The 25,463-nt window shown below is 43.4% G+C and overlaps 2 protein-coding genes across 5 annotated transcripts in view; both read left to right on the top strand.

Annotated features, from left to right (window-relative positions):
* The first annotated feature begins 330 nt into the window (after window positions 1–330).
* Window positions 331–10,736, top strand: LOC102948258 (tubulin alpha-3 chain). Of its 2 annotated transcripts, none has more exons than XM_037909498.2 (5): window positions 331–481; window positions 2,314–2,536; window positions 6,265–6,413; window positions 7,081–7,761; window positions 10,336–10,736. In XM_037909498.2, the coding sequence occupies exons 1-5, from the start codon at window positions 479–481 to the stop codon at window positions 10,630–10,632; spliced, it is 1,353 nt and encodes a 450-aa protein (XP_037765426.1). In that variant the 5' UTR covers window positions 331–478; the 3' UTR covers window positions 10,633–10,736. The 2 variants fall into 2 exon arrangements, with proteins under 2 accessions (XP_037765426.1, XP_043378809.1); XM_043522874.1 differs by lacking the exon at window positions 331–481 and adding an exon at window positions 939–1,070.
* Window positions 10,737–17,882: 7,146 nt separating this feature from the next.
* HPS3 (HPS3 biogenesis of lysosomal organelles complex 2 subunit 1) overlaps window positions 17,883–25,463 on the top strand; it is a 36,730-nt gene continuing 29,149 nt past the window's right edge. The window contains exons 1-4 of one of the 3 annotated variants that reach the window (XM_037908265.2): window positions 18,229–18,367; window positions 19,790–19,854; window positions 20,500–20,994; window positions 22,102–22,288. In XM_037908265.2, the coding sequence (XP_037764193.1) occupies window positions 20,556–20,994; window positions 22,102–22,288 (626 nt within the window). In that variant the 5' untranslated portion in view covers window positions 18,229–18,367; window positions 19,790–19,854; window positions 20,500–20,555. Of the gene's footprint in view, window positions 18,368–19,789; window positions 19,855–19,888; window positions 20,046–20,499; window positions 20,995–22,101; window positions 22,289–25,463 lie in introns of those variants that run through there. The other 2 variants (XM_007057388.4, XM_037908266.2) reach the window with 2 other exon arrangements.

The raw sequence follows: 25,463 nt of genomic DNA, 5'->3' as shown, positions 1-25,463 counted from the left end.
GGAGGTGAAGTGATGGGAGCCCAGAGAGGCTGAACTGAGTGGAGTGGGAAGGGGGGGCAGCTGAACAGATGGAGGGGGCAGGATTAATACACCTAACCAGCACACGTGGGAGAGTGCCCAGCTCTAATTAGTGCGCGCAAGGGCACTTCAAGAATCAAAATGGAAGGACCAAAAACACAACGCAGGACTGTTGGGTTTTTTTTTCAAAAATCACATCATATTTGGGCCAACGGTCATTCTGAGACATGCTACCAACTGCCTCACACCCACGTGGCAGAGGAATGCGCCCAACCAATGAATGGGAAGGGGGCGGGGCGCGAGAGGCTGGCCGCCAACCAATGGGGTGATACCGCGTGGAGCCAGAAAGCGCGAGGCGAGGGGCTGCGGCGGTTAGCTGTTCACACTTGGCGCGTCTAGCAAGCAGAGGCGGACGTAGGCAGGCTCGCGGTTTTGAGGCGTCCCCCCTTCACGAGGCACCATGGTGGGGAGCGGGAGCCTCAGGGACGCGGGGTTTGGACCGCAGGGTGCCGCGGGGGTGGGGGCGGAAACCAGGCAGTCGGTTGGAGGGAGCTGTAGGCGGGGTTGCGGGGATGCGCTGCGGTTAGGGAGTCGCGGCGGCCGTCAGATACAGCGAGAATGGGGAGGGGAGCAGCTTCCGCGGGCGTGAAGCGCTTGAGAGGAAATTGGGGAAGTGTGGGCAGTTAGTGGGAAGGTAGCAGAGTACGCAGCCGCGAGAGGAGGCTGTTGGCCTTTGGTGGTTGGCGCCTCGCGCGAGGCAGACTGGGAGTCTGGGTTGTGTGGCGCGCTGCAGCATGGTAGGGGAAGATTGAGGCCGGAGCGGAGCACGTGAGGGGGCCGGAGGGCAGAATGAGGGGAAAGCGCGCGTGTGCGGATATCTGCGCGCCAACCAAACGCCAGTATTCTGCGCTTCGGGAAAGTGCCCCTTTTCCCTAGATGGGGAGGAGCGCGCGCGCGCGCAGCCGGGAGTGGGAGTCTGCCCGACAGCCAATGGGATTATTCTACGTGTGGCCTAGAGGCGGTTGGCAACTTGACGCCTCCTGAGGCGCTGGGTCAGCACGTTCCTGGAGCAGATTCGGTATTTTGAGACAGGTTTTCGCGTCATGGTGGGGAGCCATTAGGGCAGAGGTCGCGAGGACTTGAAGCTGGGCCAGTGGTGTTGAAAAGGGGCTTGGAATAGAGTAGTGAGGGGAGCACTTGAGCATGAAAGTTCTTTGGGGAGTTAAGGGATCTGGAGTGAATGAGGTGGCAACTGGGGTGAAATCAAGGAGAATTTCAAGAGACAAGGAAACTATGGTGGGGCCAGGTGGAGAAGAGGGGCACAGGCAAAATGGAGCCTGCTTTTCTCCCTCCCAAAACCTATTTACTCCTTGATAAAGGGCCCTGGGGCCATTTAGCTGTTGGAGGAGGCTGATTTAAAGGTGTATGGGTGTGTGGTACAGAAGTGAGTTATGAGGTGATAGTTGTTGGATTAAAGGGTGCTCCTGAGCAGGTAAAGTGACATTCAGGGAGCTGAAGGATAACATTTCTAGATAGAGTAAGAGAAGGAGATTTGCTGCCTGGTAGGGAGGGGAGAATATTTCTGAGCAAGTAGTGGTAAACATACATGAGATTTGTTTAGATACAGCACGTAAAGTTAATGGGAGATTAGGAGATTTGGTTCAGGACCCTCAAAGGATCCAGTAGTGGAGCCACAGAATAAAGAGTTGCCAGGCAGATGACCAGAAGGAGATTTCGTGTTCATAGTAATTTTGATTAAGCTAAGAAAGGGTGACTTGTTGGGTAGATTGTGATATCCTTTATCTAATGCATCATTAGACAAGAGATTCAAGGTTTTGGGGATCATTAATATAGACATTTCTGCCCTGAGTATATAATATTATTCAATAAAAAAACATGAAAATTAAAGAAAGGTGTAAAGGAAGCTAACAGGAACACTTATCAACGATAATATGTATGCAGCATGCTGGAGGGGAAAGATGAGATAATTTAGTATTTGTACAGCTAATTTTATTCATAAGGGTTAAAACTGGAAGATGGAGGAAATTTTGCGCAATACTTTATTATTTAACCATTGGACCAACTTAACAAGGTTCATGGTGGATTCTCCATCACTGACAATTTTTAAATCAAGATTGGATGTTTTGTCTAAAATACACGTTTTGGGAATTATTTTGGGGAAGGTCTTTAGCTTGTGCTGTGCTGGAGGTCAGATTAGGTGATCACAGTGGTTCCTTCTGGGCCTAGAGTCTGTGAAATGAATCCGTTTGTTCCCCATTTTCTCCTCTTTTACAGCGTGAATGTATCTCTATCCATGTTGGTCAAGCTGGTGTTCAGATTGGCAATGCATGCTGGGAATTATATTGTCTTGAACATGGAATCCAGCCTGATGGTCAGATGCCCAGTGACAAAACCATTGGAGGTGGAGATGATTCATTCAATACTTTCTTCAGTGAGACAGGGGCTGGTAAACATGTGCCCAGAGCTGTATTTGTGGACCTTGAACCAACTGTGGTTGGTATGTATATGAAGTTAAGAGATCTCTTACTTAAGAGTACTTCGCTATAATTTGTTTTTCCATTTAGTTTTTCAAATGAAATGAGAACAGTCCACATTTTAGATTGTGATAGTCTTAAATGGACACTGTAAACTTAAAAATACATTTCTGTCTGCATATTTTTACTGTTAAGTTAATAAGACTATTGTATTTAAAAGAGGCTGAAATGTTTTCCCTTTTAATTTGTGTGGATAGCAAAGATGAGAAAACACACTTTTTAAAAAAAAATTAGGAAAATATGAAAATCCACAAAATATTGGTTGGGGGTTCAGAGGCAGGTATTGTACTGGAAATTATATTGACTGTCCATTAAAGTACTTTCAACTCATGTAGTAAAAAAAATCATGTTTGAAATGCTGTTCTTATGTACTTTTTAGAAACCATAGGTCCGAAAATGCTTTTGCTGCAATGAGTGTTTGCAGTTTATTTTGTCTCAGACATAGCTGGGAAGATACACAGTTGTAAAGACCTTTCATGAATAAGGTCATTTGAAGTGCACTGGTGGCATCTGAGGAGCATGTAAATGTTACCTTGTTTATCTGAAGGTGATTACTACAATGCAGTAGTCTCCAAACTTTTTACACCCAAGATCACTTTTTGAATTTCAGGGCAACCCAGGATCTGCCCTGCCCTTTCCCCAAAGCCCCGCCCCACTCACTCCATCCCCCCTCTCTGCATCACTCTCCCCCACTCTCACTCACTTTCACTGGGCTGGGGTAGGGTTTTGGGGTTTGGGAGGGGGTGCAGGCTCTGGGTTGGGGCCAAGGGGTTTGCAGTGTGGGAGGGGACTCTGGGCTGAGCCTGGGGTAGGGGCTTGGGGTGCAGGAGGGGGTGAGAGGTGCAAGCTCTAGGAGGGAGTTTGCGTGCGGGAGGGGGCTCTGGGCTGGGGCAGAGTGTTGGGGTGCAGGAGGGAGTACAAGGGGTTGGGTTGCAGGAGGGGGTACAGGGTGTTTGCTCTGGGAGGGGGGTCAGGGCTGGGGCAGAGTGTTGGGGTGCAGGAGTGGGTGGCGGTGCTGGCTCTGGGAGGGGGGTCAGGGCTGGGGCTTGGGGTGCACAAGGGGATATGGGGGCTGGCAGTTGGGGTACAGGCTCTGGGAGAGGAAACAGGGCTGGGGGTTGGGGTGCGGCCTCCTGCCGGACAGCACTTGCCTTCGTGGCTTCCACTAAGACAGGCTCATTGCCTACCCTTGGCCCCATGTCACTCTTGGAAGGGGCCAACGCGCCCGTGGAGGGAGGGGGAGCGGGTGGAACGAGGCTCCTTGCATGCTGCCCCTCTCTGCACTCACCACGCCCGCAGCTCTCATTGGTCACTGCTCCCTGTTCCTGGCCAATGGGAGCTGCAGGGCAGTGCTTGCAGGCAGGAGCAACGTGCTGAGGGAGACCCCTGCCCCCCCCCCCCACCTGCGGGGCCATGCTGGCCACTTCGGAGAGCGGAGATTGCAATTGACAGGGAAATTCTCTAGGATCCACCAGCTGATCGCGATTGACTGGTTGGTGACCCCTGCTATAGTGGCTAATAGACCAATTATCAGACCAGATTGTAACTTGAAATAAAAACAGTTTGTATTTTTAATGCATCTTTCATTTGAGGATTTCAGGTTACTTTACAAAAGTGGGTAAGTAGTGGAATCTCCATTTATAGAAGGCTTTCCATCTAAGGCAGAGATGGGCAAACTTTTTGGCCTGAGGGCCACATCTGGGAATAGAAATTGTATGGCGGGTCATGAATGCTCACAAAATTGGGGTGGGGTGCGGGAGGGGGATCGGGGCTGGGGCAGAGGGTTGAGGTGTGGGAAGGGGTACAGGCTCTGACTGGGGATGTGGGCTCTGGGTTGGGGCTGAGGATGAGGAATAGGATGCTGTAGGCTGAGATTGAGGGGTTTGGAGGGTGGGAGGGGGATCAGGGTTGGGGTTGGGGCTGGGGGAGAGGCTCGGGGTGCAGGCTGCGGGCAGCGCTTACCTCAAGCAGCTCCCAGAAGCAGCAGCATAGCCCCGCTCTAGCTCCTATGCATGGGGCAGCCAGGAGACTCAGCTTTCCACAGTACTGCCTCCCCAAGTGCCACCGCTGCAGCTCCCATTGGCTGCACTTCCTGGCCAATGGGAGTGGCACTTGGGGAGGGGGCAGCGTGCAGAGCGGAGCCCCCAGCTGCCCCTACATGTAGGAGCTGGAGGAGGGCCATGCTGCCGCTTCCGGGAGCTGCCCCTGACCCTGCTGCCCGGCTGGAGCACCAGAGCAGGGCAAGCCCCAGATCCCGCTCCCCAGCAGGAGCTGGAGGGCCAGATTAAAATGGCTGTTGGGCTGGATCTGGCCCCCAGGCCATAGTTTTCCCACCCCGATCTAAGGCATAGAAAGGAGAAGTGACTAGACTGGGGTCAGACACGGTTAATGGCTAAATAGGTAGAACTTGTGTGTCACAGGAATGTTATGACCCAATGCCTTCAGCCTCCTGGGAAGCACACCCTCATCTGGGTTATTTCTCTTGAGCTTGGCTTCCTAAATTTTTTTTTTTTTCCAATAAAAAAATATTTTTAAGGATCTTTATGGAACACATCCTTTGAAAAAGCAGCTCCTTAGAGCTTGACTGATACAGGAAGCATTGATTTCCTTTTGAAATGTCACCGCTGCTGTTTCTCCTTGCAACAAGATGGAAATCACTACTTCTTAGCTCCTCCCTGGTGCCCTACCCAGCATCAACGCAGTAGTAATATATTGCTTTTAAAATCAGACTGAAATATAGCATTGGGAGCTGTTCTAGGAATCCCAGTTTGCCTTCTTCAGTTATGAAGATTAAGTACAGTGGCCTGGATGAGAGGCAGATGCAGAAGTAGTAAGACAAATATAGGGGCAAATATAATTACCAGTTTTGGATCCCCTTGCTTATATAAATCTTCTAAGATTATCACTTAAAAAAGAAATATAAAAATCTTCTTTTCCCCTTACCCAAATTACTTCCATCCTTTAAAACAATGTGATTTTTTTAAAAATTTTTTTACTGTTGTCACAGCATTGAATTTCCATGGTTTAATGTATATCTAACCGACTCCATCACTTAGCGTAATTATTGTCCTCCATGCTCTCTAAAATGATTACATACTGTTTGACCACTTACAAAATAATAAAAAAAAACTATTCTTAAAACCCTTCAAACAAACTGAAGTAAAATGTGAGATTTTTCTCTCATTAGAATATGGAGCTGTGTGTGTGAGGGGAAGTACAAAGTAGGTGTACCAGAGTTTGCAGTTGAGAAAAATTGGGCTTTGCATCTCCCATTCATGTTAATAGCATCTTTTTTTGTCCATTTGACATCTATGCTGAGCTGCAGGCAAAGTTCAACTCAGTCTCTATCAGCTCAGTCTCTAATAGCAATCTAAAGACTTGGGATGGCTCCCAGAGTAGGTCCCAGAGTTCCCGGTGGTCACAGGGAACATCTGCCACAACCACCTCTTTGTATGTACATCGTGTCTCCTGAGCAAAGGTACTGAAATTGTCAGGTCTTTACAAGAGGTGTGTATGTATATATGTATGTGTGTTTATAGCACGGGAGGCTCTTTATGTCCTCTTCCCCTTCCCCACCCCCGTGCACCTACATAAATGTCAAGTAAGATGTAGTGCTGAGGTAGCACACCAGAATTATCCATAGAGAATGGAATAGACCAAATTTACATCTGAATATTTTGTATTTTTGTAGATGAAGTACGTACAGGCACTTACAGGCAACTATTCCATCCTGAACAGCTCATTACTGGGAAAGAGGATGCGGCTAATAATTATGCCAGAGGCCATTACACCATTGGAAAAGAGATTGTTGATCTAGTGCTAGATCGCATTCGCAAGCTGGTAGGAGTTCAAAGAGCAAGATCAGTATTTAAAATATTTGCATCAAATCTATCTCTTGCAGTACGTAATTGTGAAACTGAAGGTTATGTAAATACGTAAAACTGAAGGTTCTGGTGTGTTTCTTGTACACCCAATCCTTTCTGGTTACAGAGTGTATGTGTGTGTGTGTGTGTGTATATATATATATATATAGTGTGTGTGTGTGTGTGTGTGTATAGTTTGGTGAAAAAAAATTTCCTGGAACCTAACCCACCCCCACCCCCATTTACATTAATTCTTATGGGGAAATTGGATTCGCTTAACATGGTTTTGCTTGAAGTTGCATTTTTCAGGATCATAACTATAATGTTAAGTGAGGAGTTACTGTACATCCGCACACCATCACAAAAAAAGTCTATACTGGCTATCTTTTTCCCCATTTATACCTGTAAAATCCTTTTGTTTTCAGTAAAGCTGCACAAATGTAACTAAGGGCAGAATTTGGCCTTGCATTTGGGATTGGCTTAATTGTGTTGATATATGCAAGATAGAATAGAATCCATTTACATTCTCATAGCTGTGGGCCATAATCTGCTTTCATTTACATTGGTGCTACTCTGAATCAAATCCTTGGACCTCAGTGACCGTTCCTTCCCACTTTTGTGTGGCTTTTTTTTTTCTCTTCTAGGCTGATCTGTGCACAGGGCTGCAGGGATTCCTCATCTTCCATAGTTTTGGAGGAGGCACTGGCTCTGGATTTGCATCTCTACTCATGGAAAGGCTTTCTGTTGATTATGGCAAAAAGTCCAAACTAGAGTTTGCAATTTACCCAGCACCACAGGTTTCTACTGCTGTAGTGGAACCCTACAACTCCATCCTAACTACGCACACAACATTGGAGCATTCTGACTGTGCCTTCATGGTAGACAATGAAGCCATTTATGATATATGTCGTCGCAATCTAGACATTGAGCGTCCTACTTACACCAACCTAAATCGACTCATTGGGCAAATTGTCTCATCCATCACAGCTTCACTGCGTTTTGATGGAGCTCTCAATGTAGATCTGACCGAGTTCCAGACCAATCTTGTCCCATACCCACGAATCCATTTCCCACTGGCAACATATGCACCTGTCATCTCTGCTGAAAAAGCATACCATGAGCAGTTGTCTGTGGCTGAAATTACCAATGCTTGTTTTGAGCCAGCCAACCAGATGGTAAAATGTGACCCTCGCCATGGCAAGTATATGGCCTGCTGTATGTTATACAGGGGTGATGTTGTTCCCAAAGATGTTAATGCAGCCATTGCCACTATCAAGACTAAGCGAACAATTCAGTTTGTGGATTGGTGTCCAACTGGATTCAAGGTATTTAGAAACTTGTCACATTGCTTAGTTTAGGAATTGTCAGTAAAACATGTGAAGGTAGTTTTCATACTACAGTGCAGTAGTGTGCACATTGTTGTACTATTCATATGTCAGGTCACATTTTAAATGTGCACGAGTAAAGCCTGTAAAAATGAGTAGCTGCTTCCGTAATTTAAATTTGTGATCAGAACTATATTTTTTACAGGTTTTTTTAAGTCATAACCTACTAATACGGTACTTATCTAAGTGGAATTACCTAGGAATGTGGCCATTCCTAGGTAATTAACTGATGCACTCTAGTTCATTTTCAACACAAATGCAAATTGTGTAATTAAGCTAATTGGAGGGATTAACATTCTTAGATCCAAGTTGTTAAAGGAATATACAATAGGACGGGTTCTCAAACTTTTTTGTTCTGAGCTCTCACTCCCCCCATGCAATAAAAACTCCCCGGCCCACCTGTGCCACAGCAACTGCTTTTCTGCATACAAAAGCCAGGGCCGGCGTTAGGGGGTAGCAAGCAGGGCAGTTGCCTGGGGCCCCATGACACAGGAACCCCCACAAAGCTACTACATTGCTTAGGCTTTGGCTTCAGCCCCAGGCAGTGGGACTTCTGCTTTCTGACCTGGGCCCCAGCAAGTCTAATTCTGGCCCTGCTTGGTGGTCCCCCTGAAACTGCTTGAGGCCCCCTAGGGTGGGCCCCAGGCCCCTGATTGAGAACCACTGCAATAGGAGAATGGTACAAAATACACAAGCACTCAGTGAATGCAAATACAGGATTTTGATCCACTTTTCTTTTTCACAGGGGTTTAAAAACTTTGCCATTCAATGTATTGAGAAATGTAAATTAACCACAGACCCACTACCAGCCAAACAAGTAACGTTGCCTGCCCCTCACATACTACTTACTCTAAATAATGCTTCAGAATCACTTTGTCTATTGCCATAAACCACAAGTGTCTTTTTAGTGGATGATTGGTACACACCTCCGGATGATTATGGCGGCTGACTTAATCCTCCTGATAGTGCATAAATTACTTAAGAAGTAAACTGTGGGCTGGCTATTGCTATTAGGCCAAGATTTCCTGACCCCCAGCTCCCCCCCCCCCCAAATTGGGCTTCTAAATCTATATTTTTGGTTCCTAAATACATGTAGAGTGTAAGCACTCTGAAAAATCAGAACAACTCTCATTAAATTAATTAAGGACTGCTTGGTACTCAGGATTTTTGAAAATCAGGTCACTTATTTATTCAGGTGCCTGGGTGGTGACTTAGCCTAATAAAAGTTAGGATACTATTAAAAAATCTTGCCCTGAGAATTTATCTACTTTAACATTTCAGCTATCAAAGAGATTTTTTTAAAACCATGTCTTTAGGGGAAGCAGATTATGAAATTGTAACATGGTTCCTTACCCAGGTCAGCATCAGGTTCTCAAGCCATGTCTTGGTTTACTTCCTTACCCATGTCAGCTCGCTAGTGGTTCAAACCCAGCACCTGGTGGATGAATATTTAGCTGTCAAGCCAAATCAAGTGTCCATGCATTGCAGGGCATGGAAGACCAAATACAAAAAGAGCCTTCAGCCTTTTTCAGGGTTCAATAGTCTTTCAGTCCATCTAGCTTCAGAAGTCTCCTTGGTCCTCCCCAGCCTGTTAGTTGTCTTCCCCACAGGGTCTGTCCTGGTGTCCTCTCCAAAACCCTGCAAATTGAACCTGGTTTTTGAAAAGGAAGGTATTCTTTCTGGCTTATGCAGCATCACCTATAGCAAAGAGTCTGCTGACCAAAGTACCCTTACTTGTCCTTGACCCAACCCCGTTTTCTTCAGTGGTGTTACACACATGTAATAGAATTTGGCCCTATAATTGGGATTTAGTTGATTCCATTGATGAAGCACAAAACAGCATAAACTAGCTTTTTCAATCATAGCTGTGCTAACACTGCAGGCTAATGAGTAAACAATAGTGACATCGTTATCACAGAGTAAAAAGATAGACTGAGTTCACAAAAGAACCCTGCTGGTGAAATTCATTTACTCACTCAACATCAAATAAGAGTCAAATGATGTGACCCTTACTCAGCATGAGCAAGGGGGCAGAATCAGGGCTGTGGACAAAATTAGGTATTATGATAAAAATACACATATTGGTTCTCAGAAGTTGAGAAGTTACTTGTGATGACATATTGTTGCCAACTCAAAATGAGGTTGTGTTTAGTGTTTTTCTTAAAGCTCCAGCTGCTGAAATGATATTGCATGAGAATTTCAACTTTCGTTTAAAAAAATGTCTAGCCTTTGTGGTTTCAGAGACTAGCTCAAAAATATGAAGCAAGTGCACACTAAAGTCTCAAAATAGGAGGCAGATAAAAATAACTCAACAGTTACAATTTGATTTTTTTTAAGCGAATCTCATGATTTTCAGAAGCTGGATTTAGGATTTTTGAACATTTAGAGTTGGCAGTACTGTACTTGCACAGTATTGTCCGCGTGTCTTAGTTTGCTAAATAAACTATGAGAAAAATAGAAGAAATGGACACTTTGAAATACTAATTTAAGATTGCTGTTTTTGTTTCCTCAAAGGTGGGCATTAACTACCAACCTCCCACTGTAGTGCCAGGAGGCGACTTGGCCAAGGTGCAGCGTGCTGTGTGTATGTTGAGTAATACAACTGCTATTGCAGAAGCCTGGGCACGTCTTGACCATAAATTTGATTTGATGTATGCTAAGCGTGCCTTTGTACACTGGTATGTTGGAGAAGGGATGGAGGAAGGAGAATTTTCTGAAGCCCGGGAAGATTTGGCTGCGCTTGAGAAAGATTATGAAGAAGTGGGTGTAGATTCTGTGGAAGCAGAAGCTGAAGAAGGGGAGGAATATTAAAAGATAGACTAAAGTCAGAAAATGTTTATTTCAAGAGGGTTTGTTTTTTTTAACTCAGTTCACTTGTTTGGTTTTCAAATAAAAGTTTAAATGTTATAACAGTATTTTTGGTTCAGTGATTATTTACCAAAAAAATTACAAAGCAGGAGTATTTTTAGGCTAAACAGTTAAGTAATAAAAAGTGTACTTCAGAAGTACTTGTCAAGCAACAAGAAAAGGATGTGGCCTGATGGTAACGTGGAGTTTTGTGCCAACTAAAATGGAAATAACCTATAAGGTACATTGAAATGGTGGTTTAGCATGCCCTTTCTGAAGTAAAAAGCTGTACATTTACAAACCTCAAAAGATGCAGTTTAGCAACAGTGGAGACCCAGCAAAGTGACTGCTAGAGCTGCAGGCCCTGGCGATCACATTTCAGACATTTGAGGGGGCGAAGTGGAGAGGGTGATAGATAGATAGATTTTTATTTTTTATTTAACAGGAAGAGGATGGGGGGCAGAGACCATATTGTTTCATGTAGAAAGGCATGGGGGGCAGAGACCATATTGTGGATCACCACTACTATCCTCATTTCCTTCTGCTGCCTTCATTCAGGTTGGGACAAGAGTTCAAGATGTCCCTAGCTTTGTCTGAACCAGTTTACTCATCTTTCACAAGCACCAAATATCTTGACGGAGGAAGACATGGAAATGTCATAAAAAGAGACATGTGGGCCAGACTATGGGTGCCCTATCCATGGGTGTGCAAGAACTTCTGCCCCCAGCTCCCTCGTTCTTGAGCAGAAGCTAGCTGTAGATGCAGTCACTGCTGGTGTCCCTTGGAATGCAGATTATTCCAAGGGAACAGGAAGGAGGGTCAGTGTACTGTCCTACTTCCTGACTGCACACCTTGCCAGTTGCAGAGGGGAATGCATGCTACCTCAAGGATTTTTTTTTTTTTTTTTTAAAGGTTCATTAACCTTGAGCCTAATATCTGGGCACTCCAGAAGGCAGTTTGTCACCCTGAGGCACAACAGCTGCAACGGCTAAGAACTGAGCTATTGTGCAAGTTAAAGGCTTAGATATTAAAAACTTGGAAGTTGAGAATGGTGAACAATAAGGCAGAATCTCTCTGGCCTGAGGTGGCATAGGATTCTTACTGTTTCAAATAAATGGGAGATGGCCTTCCTCTCTCAACTAAGGAAACATAGACTAGTGGCTTATGATCAGACCATCCTCCTTCAGCCATGGTATATTTTCCTTTTTTCCTCTTAAATCCTTCTCTTAACTCACTGAACCCTGCACCTGAGGTTGGAAATGGGAGGGAATCATTCAAAGCCAGAAGTCATCAATACAGTTGTCTCCAAAGGGGTATTCTAAAAGTAAATCCATATGTGTGCACAGAAATGTGTACATGGAGTCACTTCTCACATATTCCTCCAAGGCCCAAATTACAGAATTTCATTTCTATTTGTGGATATAAACACAGTAATTACATAGCTAGGTATTTAGTGGGTAATATGTTCAGGGATACAAGTATGGAACATTGTCCTGTTATGCATGAACACCCTGGTAAGAACATGAGTAGGTGTTTGTTACTTTGGTTACATATAGAACATTACGGGCTGGACTGTGATGAGCTGCATAGATGTGCATTGGGAAAAAGGATGCAAGAGGCATTCCCTCACTTGCATTTGCTGGGGACAGGAAGAATCTCAGTACTTGCGTTACCAGAGTTTGGAACTCCAATGCCATTATAAACCCTCTCCTGTGTTATATACTACCCTAGTTTTGGTTCCCCAAAAGCCTGGGAAAGGCCTCTATAGGTGTTCGGTGATCAGAACTACAGCGGCACTTCATTGAGATCAACAGGCATTGTCTGCACATTTCAGAGCATTACATCCTTTGATCCACTCCACATGCCCCTGACCTGCACAAATTGGCATAATTTGCAAGACATGGATTTTTGAAACCGCATTTTTCCTGTGTAATGGGAATTCACAGAAGAATCAGAAATGTACATAGTTGGTTAAAAGACCACTGAATAGTACAGTATACAAGTAAATAAGTATTTCATTTTACGTTTCTGCAGTTACTGTAGATGTTATTACTAGGGCTGTCGAGCAATTAAAAAAATAAATTGCGATTAATTGCACTGTTAAACAATAGAATACCATTTATTTAAATATTTTGGATGATTTCTACATTTTCAAATATATTGAATACTAAGTACAGTACTCACTTTATATTTATTTTTGATTACAAGTATTTGCCTTGTAAAAAACAAAAGAAATTGCATTTTTCAATTCACCTAATACAAGTACTATAGTAAAATCTCTTTATCATGAAAGTTGAACTTACAAATGTAGAATTATGTACAAAAAACTAACGGAATACTTGTGGCACCTTAGAGACTAACAAATTTATTTGAGCATAAGCTTTCGTGAGCTACAGCTCACTTCATCGGATGCATTTAGCGTACAAAAAATTGCATTCAAAAATAAAACAATGTAAAACTTTAGAGCTTACAAGTCCACTCAGTCCTACTTCTTGTTCAGCCAATCGCTCAGACAAAGAAGTTTGTTTGTTTGCAGGAGATAATGCTGCCCGCTTCTTGTTTACAATGTCATCTGAAAGTGAGAACAGGCGTTCACATGACTCTTTTGTAGCCAGCACTGCAAGATATTTACGTGCCAGATGCATTAAAGCAGGGGTGGCCAACCTTAGCCTGAGAAAGAGCCAGAATTTATCAATGTACATTGCCAAAGAGCCACAGTAATACGTCAACAGTCCCCCATCATTCCCCCCTCTCTCCCATTCCCAGTGCCTCCCGCCCACCGGCAACCCTGCCGATCAGCACCTCCCCCTCCCTCCCTGCACCTCCCGATCAGCTGTTTTGTGGTGTGCAGGAGGCTCTGGGGGGAGGAGTGGGGGAGGAGCAAGGGCATGGTAGGCTCAGGGGAGGGGGTGGGAAGGGGTGGAGTGGGGGCAGGGCCTGTGGCAGAGCCAGGGGTTGAGCAGTGAGCACCCCCCGGCACATTGGAAAGTTGGCACCTGTAGCTCCAGCCCCAGAGTCAGTGCCCATACAAGGAACCGCATATTAACTTCTGAAGAGCCACAGGTTAGCACCCCTGTATTAAATATTCATATGTCCCATCATGCTTCAACCACCATTCCAGGGGACATGTGTCCGTGCTGATGACGGGTTCTGCTTGATAACAATCCAAAGTGGTGCGGACTGACACACGTTTATTTTCATTATCTGAGTCAGATGCCACCAGCAAAAGGTGGATTTTTCTTTTTTGGTGGTTCGGGTTCTGTAGTTTCCGCATCGGAGTGTTGCTCTTTTAAGACTTCTGAAAACATGCTCCATACCTTGTCCCTCTCAGATTTTGGACGGCACTTCAAATTCTTAAACCTTGGGCTGAATGATATAGCTATCTTTAGAAATATCACATTGGCACCTTCTTTGCGTTTTGTCAAATCTGCAGGGAAAGTGTTCTTAAAATGATCATGTACTGGGTCATCATCTGAGACTGCCATAACATGAAATATATGGCAGAATGCGGGTAGAACAGAGGAGGAGGCATACAGTTCTCCCCCCAGGAGTTCAGTCACAAATTTAATTAACATATTATTTTTTTAACGAGCATCATGAGCATGGAAGCATGTCCTCTGGAATGGTGGCCGAAGCATGAAGGGACATACGAATGTTTAGCATATCTGGAAAGTAAATACCTTGCAATGCCAGCTACAAAAGTGCCATGCAAATACCTGTTCTCACTTTCTGGTGACATTGTAAATAAGAAGAGGCCAGCATTATCTCCTGTAAATGTAAACAAACTTGTTTGTCTTAGTGATTGGCTGAACAAGAAGTAGGACTGAGTGGACTTGTAGTCTCTAAAGTTTTGCATTGTTTTGTTTTTGAGTGCAGTTATGTAACAAAAATAATCTACATTTGTAAATTGCACTTTCACAACAAAGAGACTGAACTACAGTACTTGTATGAGGTGAATTGAAAAATACTGTTTCTTTTGTTTATCATTTTTACAGTGCAAATATTTTGTAATCAAAAATAATATACACTTTGATTTCAGTTACAAGTAGAAAAAATCCAAAATATTTAATAAATTTTAATTGATATTCTATTGTTTTACAGTGTGATTAAAACTGTGATTAATCGCGATTAATTTTTTTAATCGTGATTAATTTTTTTAGTTCATAGTGTGAGTTAACTGAGATTAATTGACAGCCCTAGAAGTTACATTCATTAACTAAATTAGCCATTACCAAATTATTTATCAGTGAACTATTCAAATAAAGATTATAACTTTCAAAAGGAAAAAATAGGACAAAAGTGTGCAATGGAAATGTTCTTGGAGTACTGCTTTCTGACCAGCAGATGTCCCTATTGATCTGATTTTCCTTCGATGACAGGCCACTGAAAGATTGCTAGGTTTAAGATGTCCCAGTTTTTAAAATTCCATATTAATTTTTACTCCTGGAAATTATATTTTCCCAAAAAAATAAAAGTAGTGAGCCAGTGGTTCTCTTGATGCATTTAAGCTGATTCTACTAAAGCCCATTGAGATAAATGGAAGGATTTTCTTTTTACTTCTAAAGCCTCAGGTTCAGGACAATAATTCTTTTCCCTCACCAAATGGATCTCAGGGAATGGAGAACCGCAGCCACTTGGAGCTGCGGGGGGCCATGCCTGTGGATGGTCAATGTAAACAAAATGTCTCGCGGCCCACAAGCAGATTACCCTGGTGGGCCGTGTGCCGAAGGTTGCCGACCCTGCTATAGACACTAACTTTTCACATGGTAATTTAATTTTTTTTTTTATTAAAGCTAATGTTAAAATTATATAATTCACAGGTTAAGGAAAGAGTATCTGTACATCTGGGTATAGGGCTTAAGTTGTCCAAAAGTACAAAGTTTCATTTAAAAGTCATACAATACATATACTACATAACTTGCAATAACCTAAATTTAGGTTAATAAACTTAACTATACAGTTTAGATATTAGCATCCAAATATTTGGGTACATCACTCATGAAAGGTTATAGAGAGAGTAGCTTGTGGAAAACAAATATAGCAATGAGTGCAGTTTGTCCGTCAGTAATTGAGTCTAACATTTAGGATAGGTTGTCCTTCGGTAGCTACAATCCATCAGAGAAATATTCCAGTTATTTTCTTGACTTCGCTTCTCAACAGTACTTCAGCTCATCTCTCCTGGTATTGCTGATGTCCACTGATGTGTTCTAAATAGATATCCCTCGATCACCTGATGGCATCTGATACCATGAGTTGCTACACTGAGTAATCACATTGTTAAAAAATAGAATACCAATTTACATTTATTATAAACATTTGTGGATGTTTTTCTACATTTTCAAATATATTGATTTCAATTACAACACAAAATACAAAGTGTACAGTGCTCAATTTATATTATTTTATTATAAATATTTGCACTGTAAAAAAGATAAAAGAAACAGTATTTTTCAACTCACCTCATGCAAGTACTATAGTGCAATCTCTTTATTGTGAAAGTACAATTTACAAATGTACATTTTTTTTCACATAACTCCACTCAAAAACAAAACAATGCAAAACTTTAGAACCTATAAGTCCAGTCAGTCCTACTTCTTGTTCAGCCAATCACTAAGACAAACAAGTTTGTTTACATTTACAGGAGATAATGCTGCCCCCAGATTACAATGTAATCTGAAAGTGTAAACAGGCATTCACATGGCACTGTTGTAGCAGGCATTGCAAGGTATTTACATACCAGATATGCTAAACGTTCATATACCCCTTCATGCTTCGACCACCATTCCAGAAGACATGCTTCCATGCTGAATTTAATTTGGCATTCTATTATTAACAGTAGGATTAAAACTGCTATTAATAGCGACTATTTTTTAATCTCGCAAATGAGGGGTTTTTTAATCGTTTGACAGCCCTAATATTTATCCTTGCCTCCTTTAACTGTTTTCTTTTTTAAAGTGGCTGGAAATACATCATTAGACAAATTAAACTCAGGATTTTTTCATTCTACTGAAGTTTCCTTTGCAAAGGGGCTTCATTCAGTCACAATAGGCTTTTCAGATCATATCCCATTAAGGGATTAGAGAAAACTTTTGAAATGTCATGTGAGAGCAAGTGCAATTCATGTTGATTTATAGAGAATGCAAGGATATATAATCATATGACTCTCAGCTGAAGATCCTAGTGACTATCTTGGCTGTAACTGATTCTGTATGCCTGAGGCATTGGAGAAAACAATCTAATCTTTTGTTTCTATAACCAGATTTCTGGCACAAAAGGAAAAGCTTTAAAAGCCAGAGGAGAGAAAACATATTATGAACATATGAAGATGTTTTAGGTTCTATAAGTGTCAGTAAAGCAATTATAAAGCCATCCAAAGGTAAATTAAATGTATTTTAGAGGTACTTGTAAATATTTATTTGCTGAGTACACAAGAGATAGAACATGCCTAACAAAGAAAAGAATGACTGCACTGAAAAACTTGCCATTTCTTTGCTTTTAAGTTCTAAAATTCTCATCTGTGCTCCTCATTGTCCAGACCTCTGAGTCTAAAGAAAAGTTGGGCTTCTGGAGTGTTTAATTCGTCAGTGAGCAGATACAGAATACTTTATTTCTACTCCATTTTATTCACAAATATTTTTGCCTTTCAGTAAAGATAAAATAAACAGCAAGTTTCACATGTGATTCCACTTTTTGAACTCCAGCTAAAGACCTGTGTCTCCACACCTTCATTCAGCAGCTTTATCTCTGTTTGTTTCAAAAACACTATTTCCAGCCCTGCCTCAGACATATCAAAAGTCCTTTTGTGTTTGGCCTATCACTCAGAAGTATGGCTCTCTACATCTGCCTCAGCAAGGGGCCAGATTGATGTGTACCTGTCAAGACACAGATAAGCACACACTGACAGATGTGCTAACACAGAGATATACACCCGCGGCCCATGCTGTGATATGCACACTATAACACCCACACAAATGCGGACACTAATAGCTGTGCAAGCACACTGGTGCGCACACAGATATGCAAACACTGACATGCACGTTGGCACAAGCGAGGGCACTGATATGCACACTAGCACCCGCAGATGTAGATCCACACACGATGTGTGTACTAGCAGCTGTGCGCAAACGCTCACACGGACACGCATTGCGAACACACATGCACGTGTAACTGATACACCCCAAAAGCGTGCACCCCCTCGCTGAGCACATCGGGACGCACATATCTACCCTCCCTAGGTCTGTGCTCGTTTGGGCTCCAACGCAGATGCTGTCCCTTTGGGAAGCACCGGCCGGCGCTGCAGGCGCTGACGCCTCTCCCCACCTGACCGGGACAGGGCGGCGCATGTTGCGGAAGGGGCAGTCTCCTCTGCTCTCTCAGTCTGTGCGGGCGGAGTTGGTGTCTGGGGGTCCCCGGGCTGCAGCCTGCCCTGGGCCGTGGAATGCGGGTTGGTTCCGGTGCCCCGCTCAGGAGGGCGCCATGGTGCAGCTCTACAACCTGCACCCGTTCGGCTCGCAGCAGGTGGTGCCCAGCAAGCAGGAGCCGGCGCTGTTCTGCTGCGGCCGGGGTGCGCTGCTGGTGGCCTGCGCGGCGGCCGGCTGCAAGGTAGAGGCGTTTGCTGTGGGCGACCAGGAGCTCTGCGAGCCGCTCGGCTGTTTCAACACGCTGGGCCGGGTGCTGCACATGGCTTACAGCGAGGCGGGTAAGAGCCGGGACTGGGGCGGCACCGGCTCCGTGGGGCAAACTCCGGTGTCCCCACAGGGCCGTCGTGTCCGGCTGTCGCCCTGTGGGGACGCGGCGGGAAGGTGGGGTGGGCCTGCGCAGGGGGCACAAGGTGATGTGCCCAAAGCGATTTTGTCACAGGTTCTGGGTCCTGTGAATGCAGTTTCATCTTGCAAAACTCAGGGTGGTGCTGGAAACGACTGGGCCATGGCAACCTGGTGGAGCCGATGGGGAAGTACAGCCCTTCCTCAGCTCTGTGCCACTGAAAATGACTTGGTTCTTTTGAGACAAGGAAGCTGAGGTAGCTACTGTCTTTTATTGGACCAACTGCTGTTGGTGAGAGAGACAAGTTACACAGACGTCTTCTTCAGGCGTTGTTTCTTCTGTTTGTTCCACCTTCCACTCTTGGTTTTTCAGTTGCTTCCCCTGTTCATTGAACAAGCCCTCCCCCCCAGCAAAAGGATATTGCATGATTGCATCGGATTCCTCCTTTGTTGAAAATGATGGGGATGGATGGGAGGGGATTTCAGGGGACTCATGGCACAGATCTGATGGCAGGATCAAGGACTGGATGAGCTCTCAAGTGCCATAGAAAGAAAGGTTAGAAAGAGCCATTGAATTCTAAGGACTCTACTTTTGCTCTATGAGCTAGAGCTATGGGACCAATGGAGCCATGGGATACAGAACTGAGTGAGCAGTGGAATATTTTGCCTGCGGAGTGTGTGGAAGGAGGCAGGAGTGCTGGAGGAAGTATGCTTAGTGTTCTTACACCTTTCTTTTTTTAAGAGGTGAAGTGTGTGTACTTTCCCTAGCTTTCTGAGCATTATATCACATATAGTGGAAGTGTCCTTAGCCAGATCCCAACTTTCACAGCCATCTTTGAGGTATTGACTCTTGCTGGCTTCTCTTCCTGATTTCCTATTGTCTTCACCTAGCGAAGCATTGGCTGGCTGACTCCTAATGAGAGTGCTAGGGGATGGAAAGGGAACCAACTATTAGGTTTTTGTGTCGAGCCCTAAAACTTTGTCTTCATTCCCTTTATTTTTATGGTACTTGGGATGTGCTTCACTCTGGCTAAGAAATGTTCAGCTCAGATTTCTCAGGATTTTAAGCACCATATTTTCACACTATTACCTCTTTTGGAATCTTTCAAACAAGTTTTTGACTCCTCGGAAAACTTCTTGCAGTTCACCATTCAGCCTAAAACATACACCACTGCCATGAACACCTTGATCATTATAAATCTTTGTTTGCAGGGTAAACATATTGTCTGTTAAGTGTGAACCTAAACAGGAGACTTTTTTTTTTTAATGTGTATGCTGCCTTTGCATATTCTGCTGAATTTATTTTTAGTAAGAGGACACACACACCCTTTTTTTTTTTCCTCTCTCTCTCTCTCCAGACTGAACTCTTTCCTCCTAGCTGAGTTTTTCCCGTGATTAAAACTAAAGATTGAACTACAGAGTGGTAAGATGATCTGCCTGGAAAAGGGCAGAGGTGTTGACTACACTGTTCTTTATTGTAGCCTTGAATTCTGTTTCAAAAGAGGTCTTTGGAAACTTTACTTCTGGTTAGCAAGAAAAAGTAATACTAGGATTAGGAAATAAAAGCACTTGATTCTACATTCCTTGTGCACCTACTGAAGTCTAGATTCAATGGTAATTTTTAAAAATTTTCAGAACATATGTACTAGTACACTTTCTCTAAAGTTAACTGAGATACTCCAGATTTATATAAACTTCTCAAGTGCATGCTGGCCTAGATAATTCACATTAAAAGTATTGTAATTTATTATTAAGTACTGCTGACAATAGCACAGAACTCTGGCAAACAAATTGTATTTCTTTGGGGTAGGAATCCTTTACCACTACATTGCTTTTATGATGACGTAGGAGTTTATAAAATTAACTGTGCTTATAGTTTTAACCCTTTTTATTAATGACAATTATCTGGTAACAGGGATAACATTTCAGACAGATTTTACAAATTTGCTTAATTCGATAATTCTTTTAGTCAAAGTGCATTGGATTTAGCAGCAATAGGATGCAAACAGCACAAATTACGTCTGATCTATGGGTTAGTGTTACCACAGTATTGTTGCTCTCTTTTCAGGAGATTATTTGGTGACAATTGAGGAGAAAAACAAGGCCACCTTCCTACGAGCTTATATGAATTGGAGATGCATGTCAACAGGGAACACTCGAGTTTGTGTCCGGATGGTGGGTCACAAGATGGAAGAGTCATACAGTGAATCTTCTAAAGTCCAGATGTCAATTGTGGAAATGCCTCTTTCAGATCCACCATTGTGCATTTCGTGTTGTCCTGTAAATGGAGATCTTCTTGTTGGCTGCAAAAATAAACTGGTCATGTTCTGCTTGAAATATCATGTCATAAATCAGGATCTGACTGTATTGGATTTTGAACTCTCCTTAATTTTGCACATCGATAATGTCACCCCTACAGAAGTAGCATTTTGTGCTGGGTACATAGCTCTAACAACAGAGTTGGATGTTTTAATCCTGAAGCTGGAACCTGTTCAGAAAGGTGCAGATAATACTGAACTATGTGCAGATAAAGTCAAAGCACCAGAAAAGCTTGTAGATGAAGGTAAATATGGAATTTAATTTTCCTTTTCATAAATCTCGAGATTGACTTGTATTAATTTCAATGTGCTCTCAAGGAAGTTGGTTGCTTTAAAAAACTTTTTCAGAACATCTTAGAGGGACACCATCAGTTTAATATTGCATTTGTCTGAAAATTTTGTACCTTCTGTATTTACACGGAACACCAAAATGATTATGCCTCAGTCCTGCAAACACTTGCACACATGCTTAGCTGTTCTTCGTTGAGACTACTGATATGCATAAAGGTATGCACTTGCATACAAGCTTGCAGGATCAGGGCCTATAACGGAAAGGAGTCAAAGCAAAAGACTGAACTAATATTTTCATATTTGTCAGCACTTTGTGCATAGTCAGCTTCAATGCTTTCCTGTTTAGTCAGTTGCTGAAAAGATCCTATAAACATCAACAGGATGCCCTAAAATCTTTTATTTTAAAAGGAATTTTAAAATACAAATAATTCAGGCTGCATTGCATAAAATTATCAGAAACTAGAATTTTTAAAAATTAAATCATAGTGTGGGGGGCAAAAAAGGCAAGCTGACAGGTTTCCCATTTAAATTTCTCATAGCTTGCAAGGATGGGTCTGAACTTCCTCAGATGACGGGAAGGATGCCTGTAATTGTTCTTCTGTTACTTACAATTAATTGGCAATTTCAGACCTCTTTCTGGGTGCTTTTGGGCACTATTTGCTTGAGCAAAAGTGATGCTAAGACCACATTCAGCATTCCATTCTAGTTGCTTCTCTCAGCTCAGTGTTACTTCTGTTAGGGCAGACACACTTCTGAATGCCCACACAATGTTTATATAAAAATCTACCACTTTCTCCAAAAATCACACTGCACTTTCTCTATATTGGGAAATATAGTTGTTCTCTGTCATTACCCTGGACTTTTAGGTTCTCTAACATTTAAAGATTGAAAAAAACCAACAGTTTTATTACCAAACCAAAATCCCTACAGTTTGAGGCTGATACGAATTACGTCTCTTCCCTTGAAGTATTTAACTGAACACTCTCTCATCTTATTCTTCTGTTGTTGAGATTTGCATGGTACTGGCTTGGAAAACTGATACAATATTCTAATTGTTTAAGGTGTAAAAGATGAAGTTCCTTCAGCCTTTTCTTCCCAGCTTGAGTCGGATGACTTTGTCATCTGTCAGAAGCCCATGGAACTACTTGGGGAGGAAAGCAGACTATGCGGAGTACTGGTAACACTGGAATCAACAGGGTTAGCTAAGGAAGACACAGAATATTTCCAAGTGCGGTACCTCCTATACAGGTAATAAAAATTGCACTTGACACTATATGGCATGTGTGTGCCTATATCGTGTTGATATTTTGCCTTTTGGGGGCATGAAATAAGCCATAGTTCATTTCCTGTAGGGCAGAATCCTTTTAAATAGAGCAAAGCCTGAATAAATGGGTTTAGGTTTAAGGAAATTGCTCTGAAACACTGAGGGAAGGTATCCTCAAACCCATCCCTGTCTCATTCCTCGGGGCTTTCAAATCCACCTAGCTAGCCTGTAGTCAGTTTCTGCAGGGAATGTGGCCTGCTGTTCCATTCCACAATGGAATTGCTGTGTATATAAATCTTCTGGTTGTGTTCAAATATCCCTACTTCACATCCCGTCTCTGTGGGCAGTGTACAGAGCTTCCACAGTAGCTTCTCTTGTGTTATGGAGAAGGGTACTGAGACCCTCCCTGCATTGGCTTTGCATTGTCTCACTGATCCTAGAAATGCATTCTGTCCACAGTGTTGGAAACTTATTCTGGTTTTGGCCCTTTCTTGGTTGAGGCTACATATTCCAATCAACAGGGCACTGCTGTTGACTTGCTGTGTGACCTCAGTCAAGACACTTGGGGCCTGACTTTCAAAGGTGTGGACTATGTTCAGCTTTCATCAACTGCAGCTGGATTTGTACGTGCTCAGTCCCTCTGTTTCCAACCAGAAAAAAGAGACAATTAACCCTGCAGAACGTTCTGAACTCATGGGATGAAAAGCCCTAAGTAAAAGGGCTGCTATTTCATTTTATTAGCTCTCAAAGCTATTGGGCAAGCTGAATTATGACAAGAGTTCCTGCTCAACAGTAAATTCCAAAGTAAGACATTGAGGAAAATGATTGGCAAGCTGGAGGGGAAAAAGAGAAGACTAGAATCTGAGATGGAAGGTACTGGCTGTAGTTCAGATGAATAAAGAAAACAGGGGACTAGTATAGTTAGAATGGGGTGCAAATCCATTGCTATGTCTTGCTTACTTATTTCCCATCTCTGGTACCCAGAGGTTTTTTTGTAAACAAGCAGATAGAAACGATCCTGTTTAGAGGTCTCTTGAGGCTGCTGTGCATATAGTGGTGGAACCTGTGTGTGTCATATAGTTTCCATTATTGTGTCCCCCCTGCTGACAGCTGCTAAGGCTCTGGAGTGGTCTCTTTTCTCAAACTAGCCCTCCATCCAGGTCACTTTAAAGTGTCCTCCCTCCTGGGATATCAACGTCCCAAATGGACAGTATCCAACTTGACACCAGTCATCAATACAACATCTTCTTCCCCTTCAGGTTTCTCTACCATTCCACTTTTCTGTCAGAGTAATGGCTCCAGGGCTTCTCCTGGGAATCTTTACCAGACTGTGTTGTTCTGCTGAAGACACCCAGAACTATAAGCCATTTTTCTACCCCGTCTGTCTCAGCAGGTGAGAGCTTTGCTGATGCTAAGCTGTGTGTCAGCTCCCTGACATACCAGCTTGTCTGCCTTTCAAGACTCGATCAGTCTACCTGCTGGGCAGATAACATACAGTGAACCCCAGTTTCTGTGTTCCCCCAGAGGCATCTCTCTGCAGTGTCACAGTCCCTGTCACGGTGAAATAGAAATTAGTGAGTTTGCTGTCTCTAGAGAGACAGTGTACACACCAGGTAGCTAGGTTAGCTGAAGAGTCACACTCACTTTAATACACAGCATTGAGCATTAAAACAAGAATAAGTTTATTTATAAGAACAGAGATTTAGTGATACTAAGCAAGAGAAAAAGACAAGTATGGTTACAAACAAAACAAACGTTCTCTAGTGACTAAAACTTAATTCTAGCAGTTATATATTTGCCTACAACAGTTTCTCACAGCAAGTTATCAGTGACTAAGGCCAAGAGGATCCAACTTTCACAGGATCAGAGTGTGCAGATTCCTCTGTCTCCTAAGTGACGGAAAATTACATGGTAAATCTTGCTCCCTTTATATTACCCAAAGTCCACTGTCTCTGCCTTAAGAGCCATAAAGGTGTCCTGAAGTGCAGATTCTGTCACCTGATAAGATCACTAAGCTGTCTCCTCTGCTCATTAGCTTTGTTTACCTTTTATATTGTGACAAAGCTCTGCCCTTGTCTCCTTGGGTCCCGCGTTTCCTGGCAGATTTTGCTAGCCTCCGAGGCTCACTGTGACCCTCCGCATAGCCCTTCTCTCTCTAGAAGCAAGGGTCACAGCCTACTGAGCCATTTTCATCATAAGCCAGCAAGGGAGGTGAGGAGAAGCTACCTTCCCCTGCACAGTCTCTGTTGTCTCCCAGTCTCAGTGATTAATCGGGGGGGGGGGGGGCAAAGGGAGGGAGCGTGTGCCCGCCCTCTACTCCGGGCTCCAGCCCAGGGACCCTAATAGTATCAGCTATGGTAGCTGACTTTTTAGAAACAGGATGCGTACAATTCCCTGGGCCACTTCCTCAAGATCCACTTCATCCTTACTTCAGGGCCTCCTTCCTTGTGCTAGATATGGTTTGTACTGCTCAGTCTCTCCAACAGTACAACTTCCTCCTACAGCTCCTGACACACACACCCACCTGACTACCTGGGAGGCTTTTAACTAGTTTCAGCCAGCCCCTGATTGGCTTCAGGTGTCCCAATCAGCTTAGCTGTCCTCCCTGCCTTCTGGAAAGATCTTAATTGGCCCCAGGTGTCTTAATTGACCTGGAGCTGCCATTTGCTTATCCTGGTAACAGGGATTTGTTTAGCCTGTGGCTAATATATCTGTCTCCCATTACTTTACTATAGCCATATGGCCTTGCCCCGTCACTGTATGTAAATGTACTTTCATTGTCCACTACCTGTAGTAAAACCAGTCAGACAGGCAATCCACACTTGTCTGCCTAGCCTTTGTCTGGTTTGGTGTATTCACTGCCTCTCAAACACATTTTTAAAATCTGTTTCCAGCATACACACACACACCTGTACACAACACGCAGTGATTTTTCTTATTATTATTTATTTTTAGGGACCAGCGTGTCACCAGTTTACATATGATACCTTACATGATCCCTTTTAGATACAAGTTATGATAACAATGTGGTATGGGTGGCAGAGTGTCAGGCCTGATATGACTCTCAGTACGGTGAGCCCTCTGTGAGTTGGCACTGAGTGGCTCCCAGGGTCACACAAACTCAAAACCGAAACCAAAAGACATGGAAAGAAACTTATG

The sequence above is a fragment of the Chelonia mydas genome, chromosome 9, assembly GCF_015237465.2.
Source record: "Chelonia mydas isolate rCheMyd1 chromosome 9, rCheMyd1.pri.v2, whole genome shotgun sequence".
NCBI classification, from domain to species: Eukaryota; Metazoa; Chordata; order Testudines; family Cheloniidae; genus Chelonia; species Chelonia mydas.
Note: the sequence above shows the minus strand (reverse complement) of the source record. Positions and strands in the feature narration are given on the sequence as shown.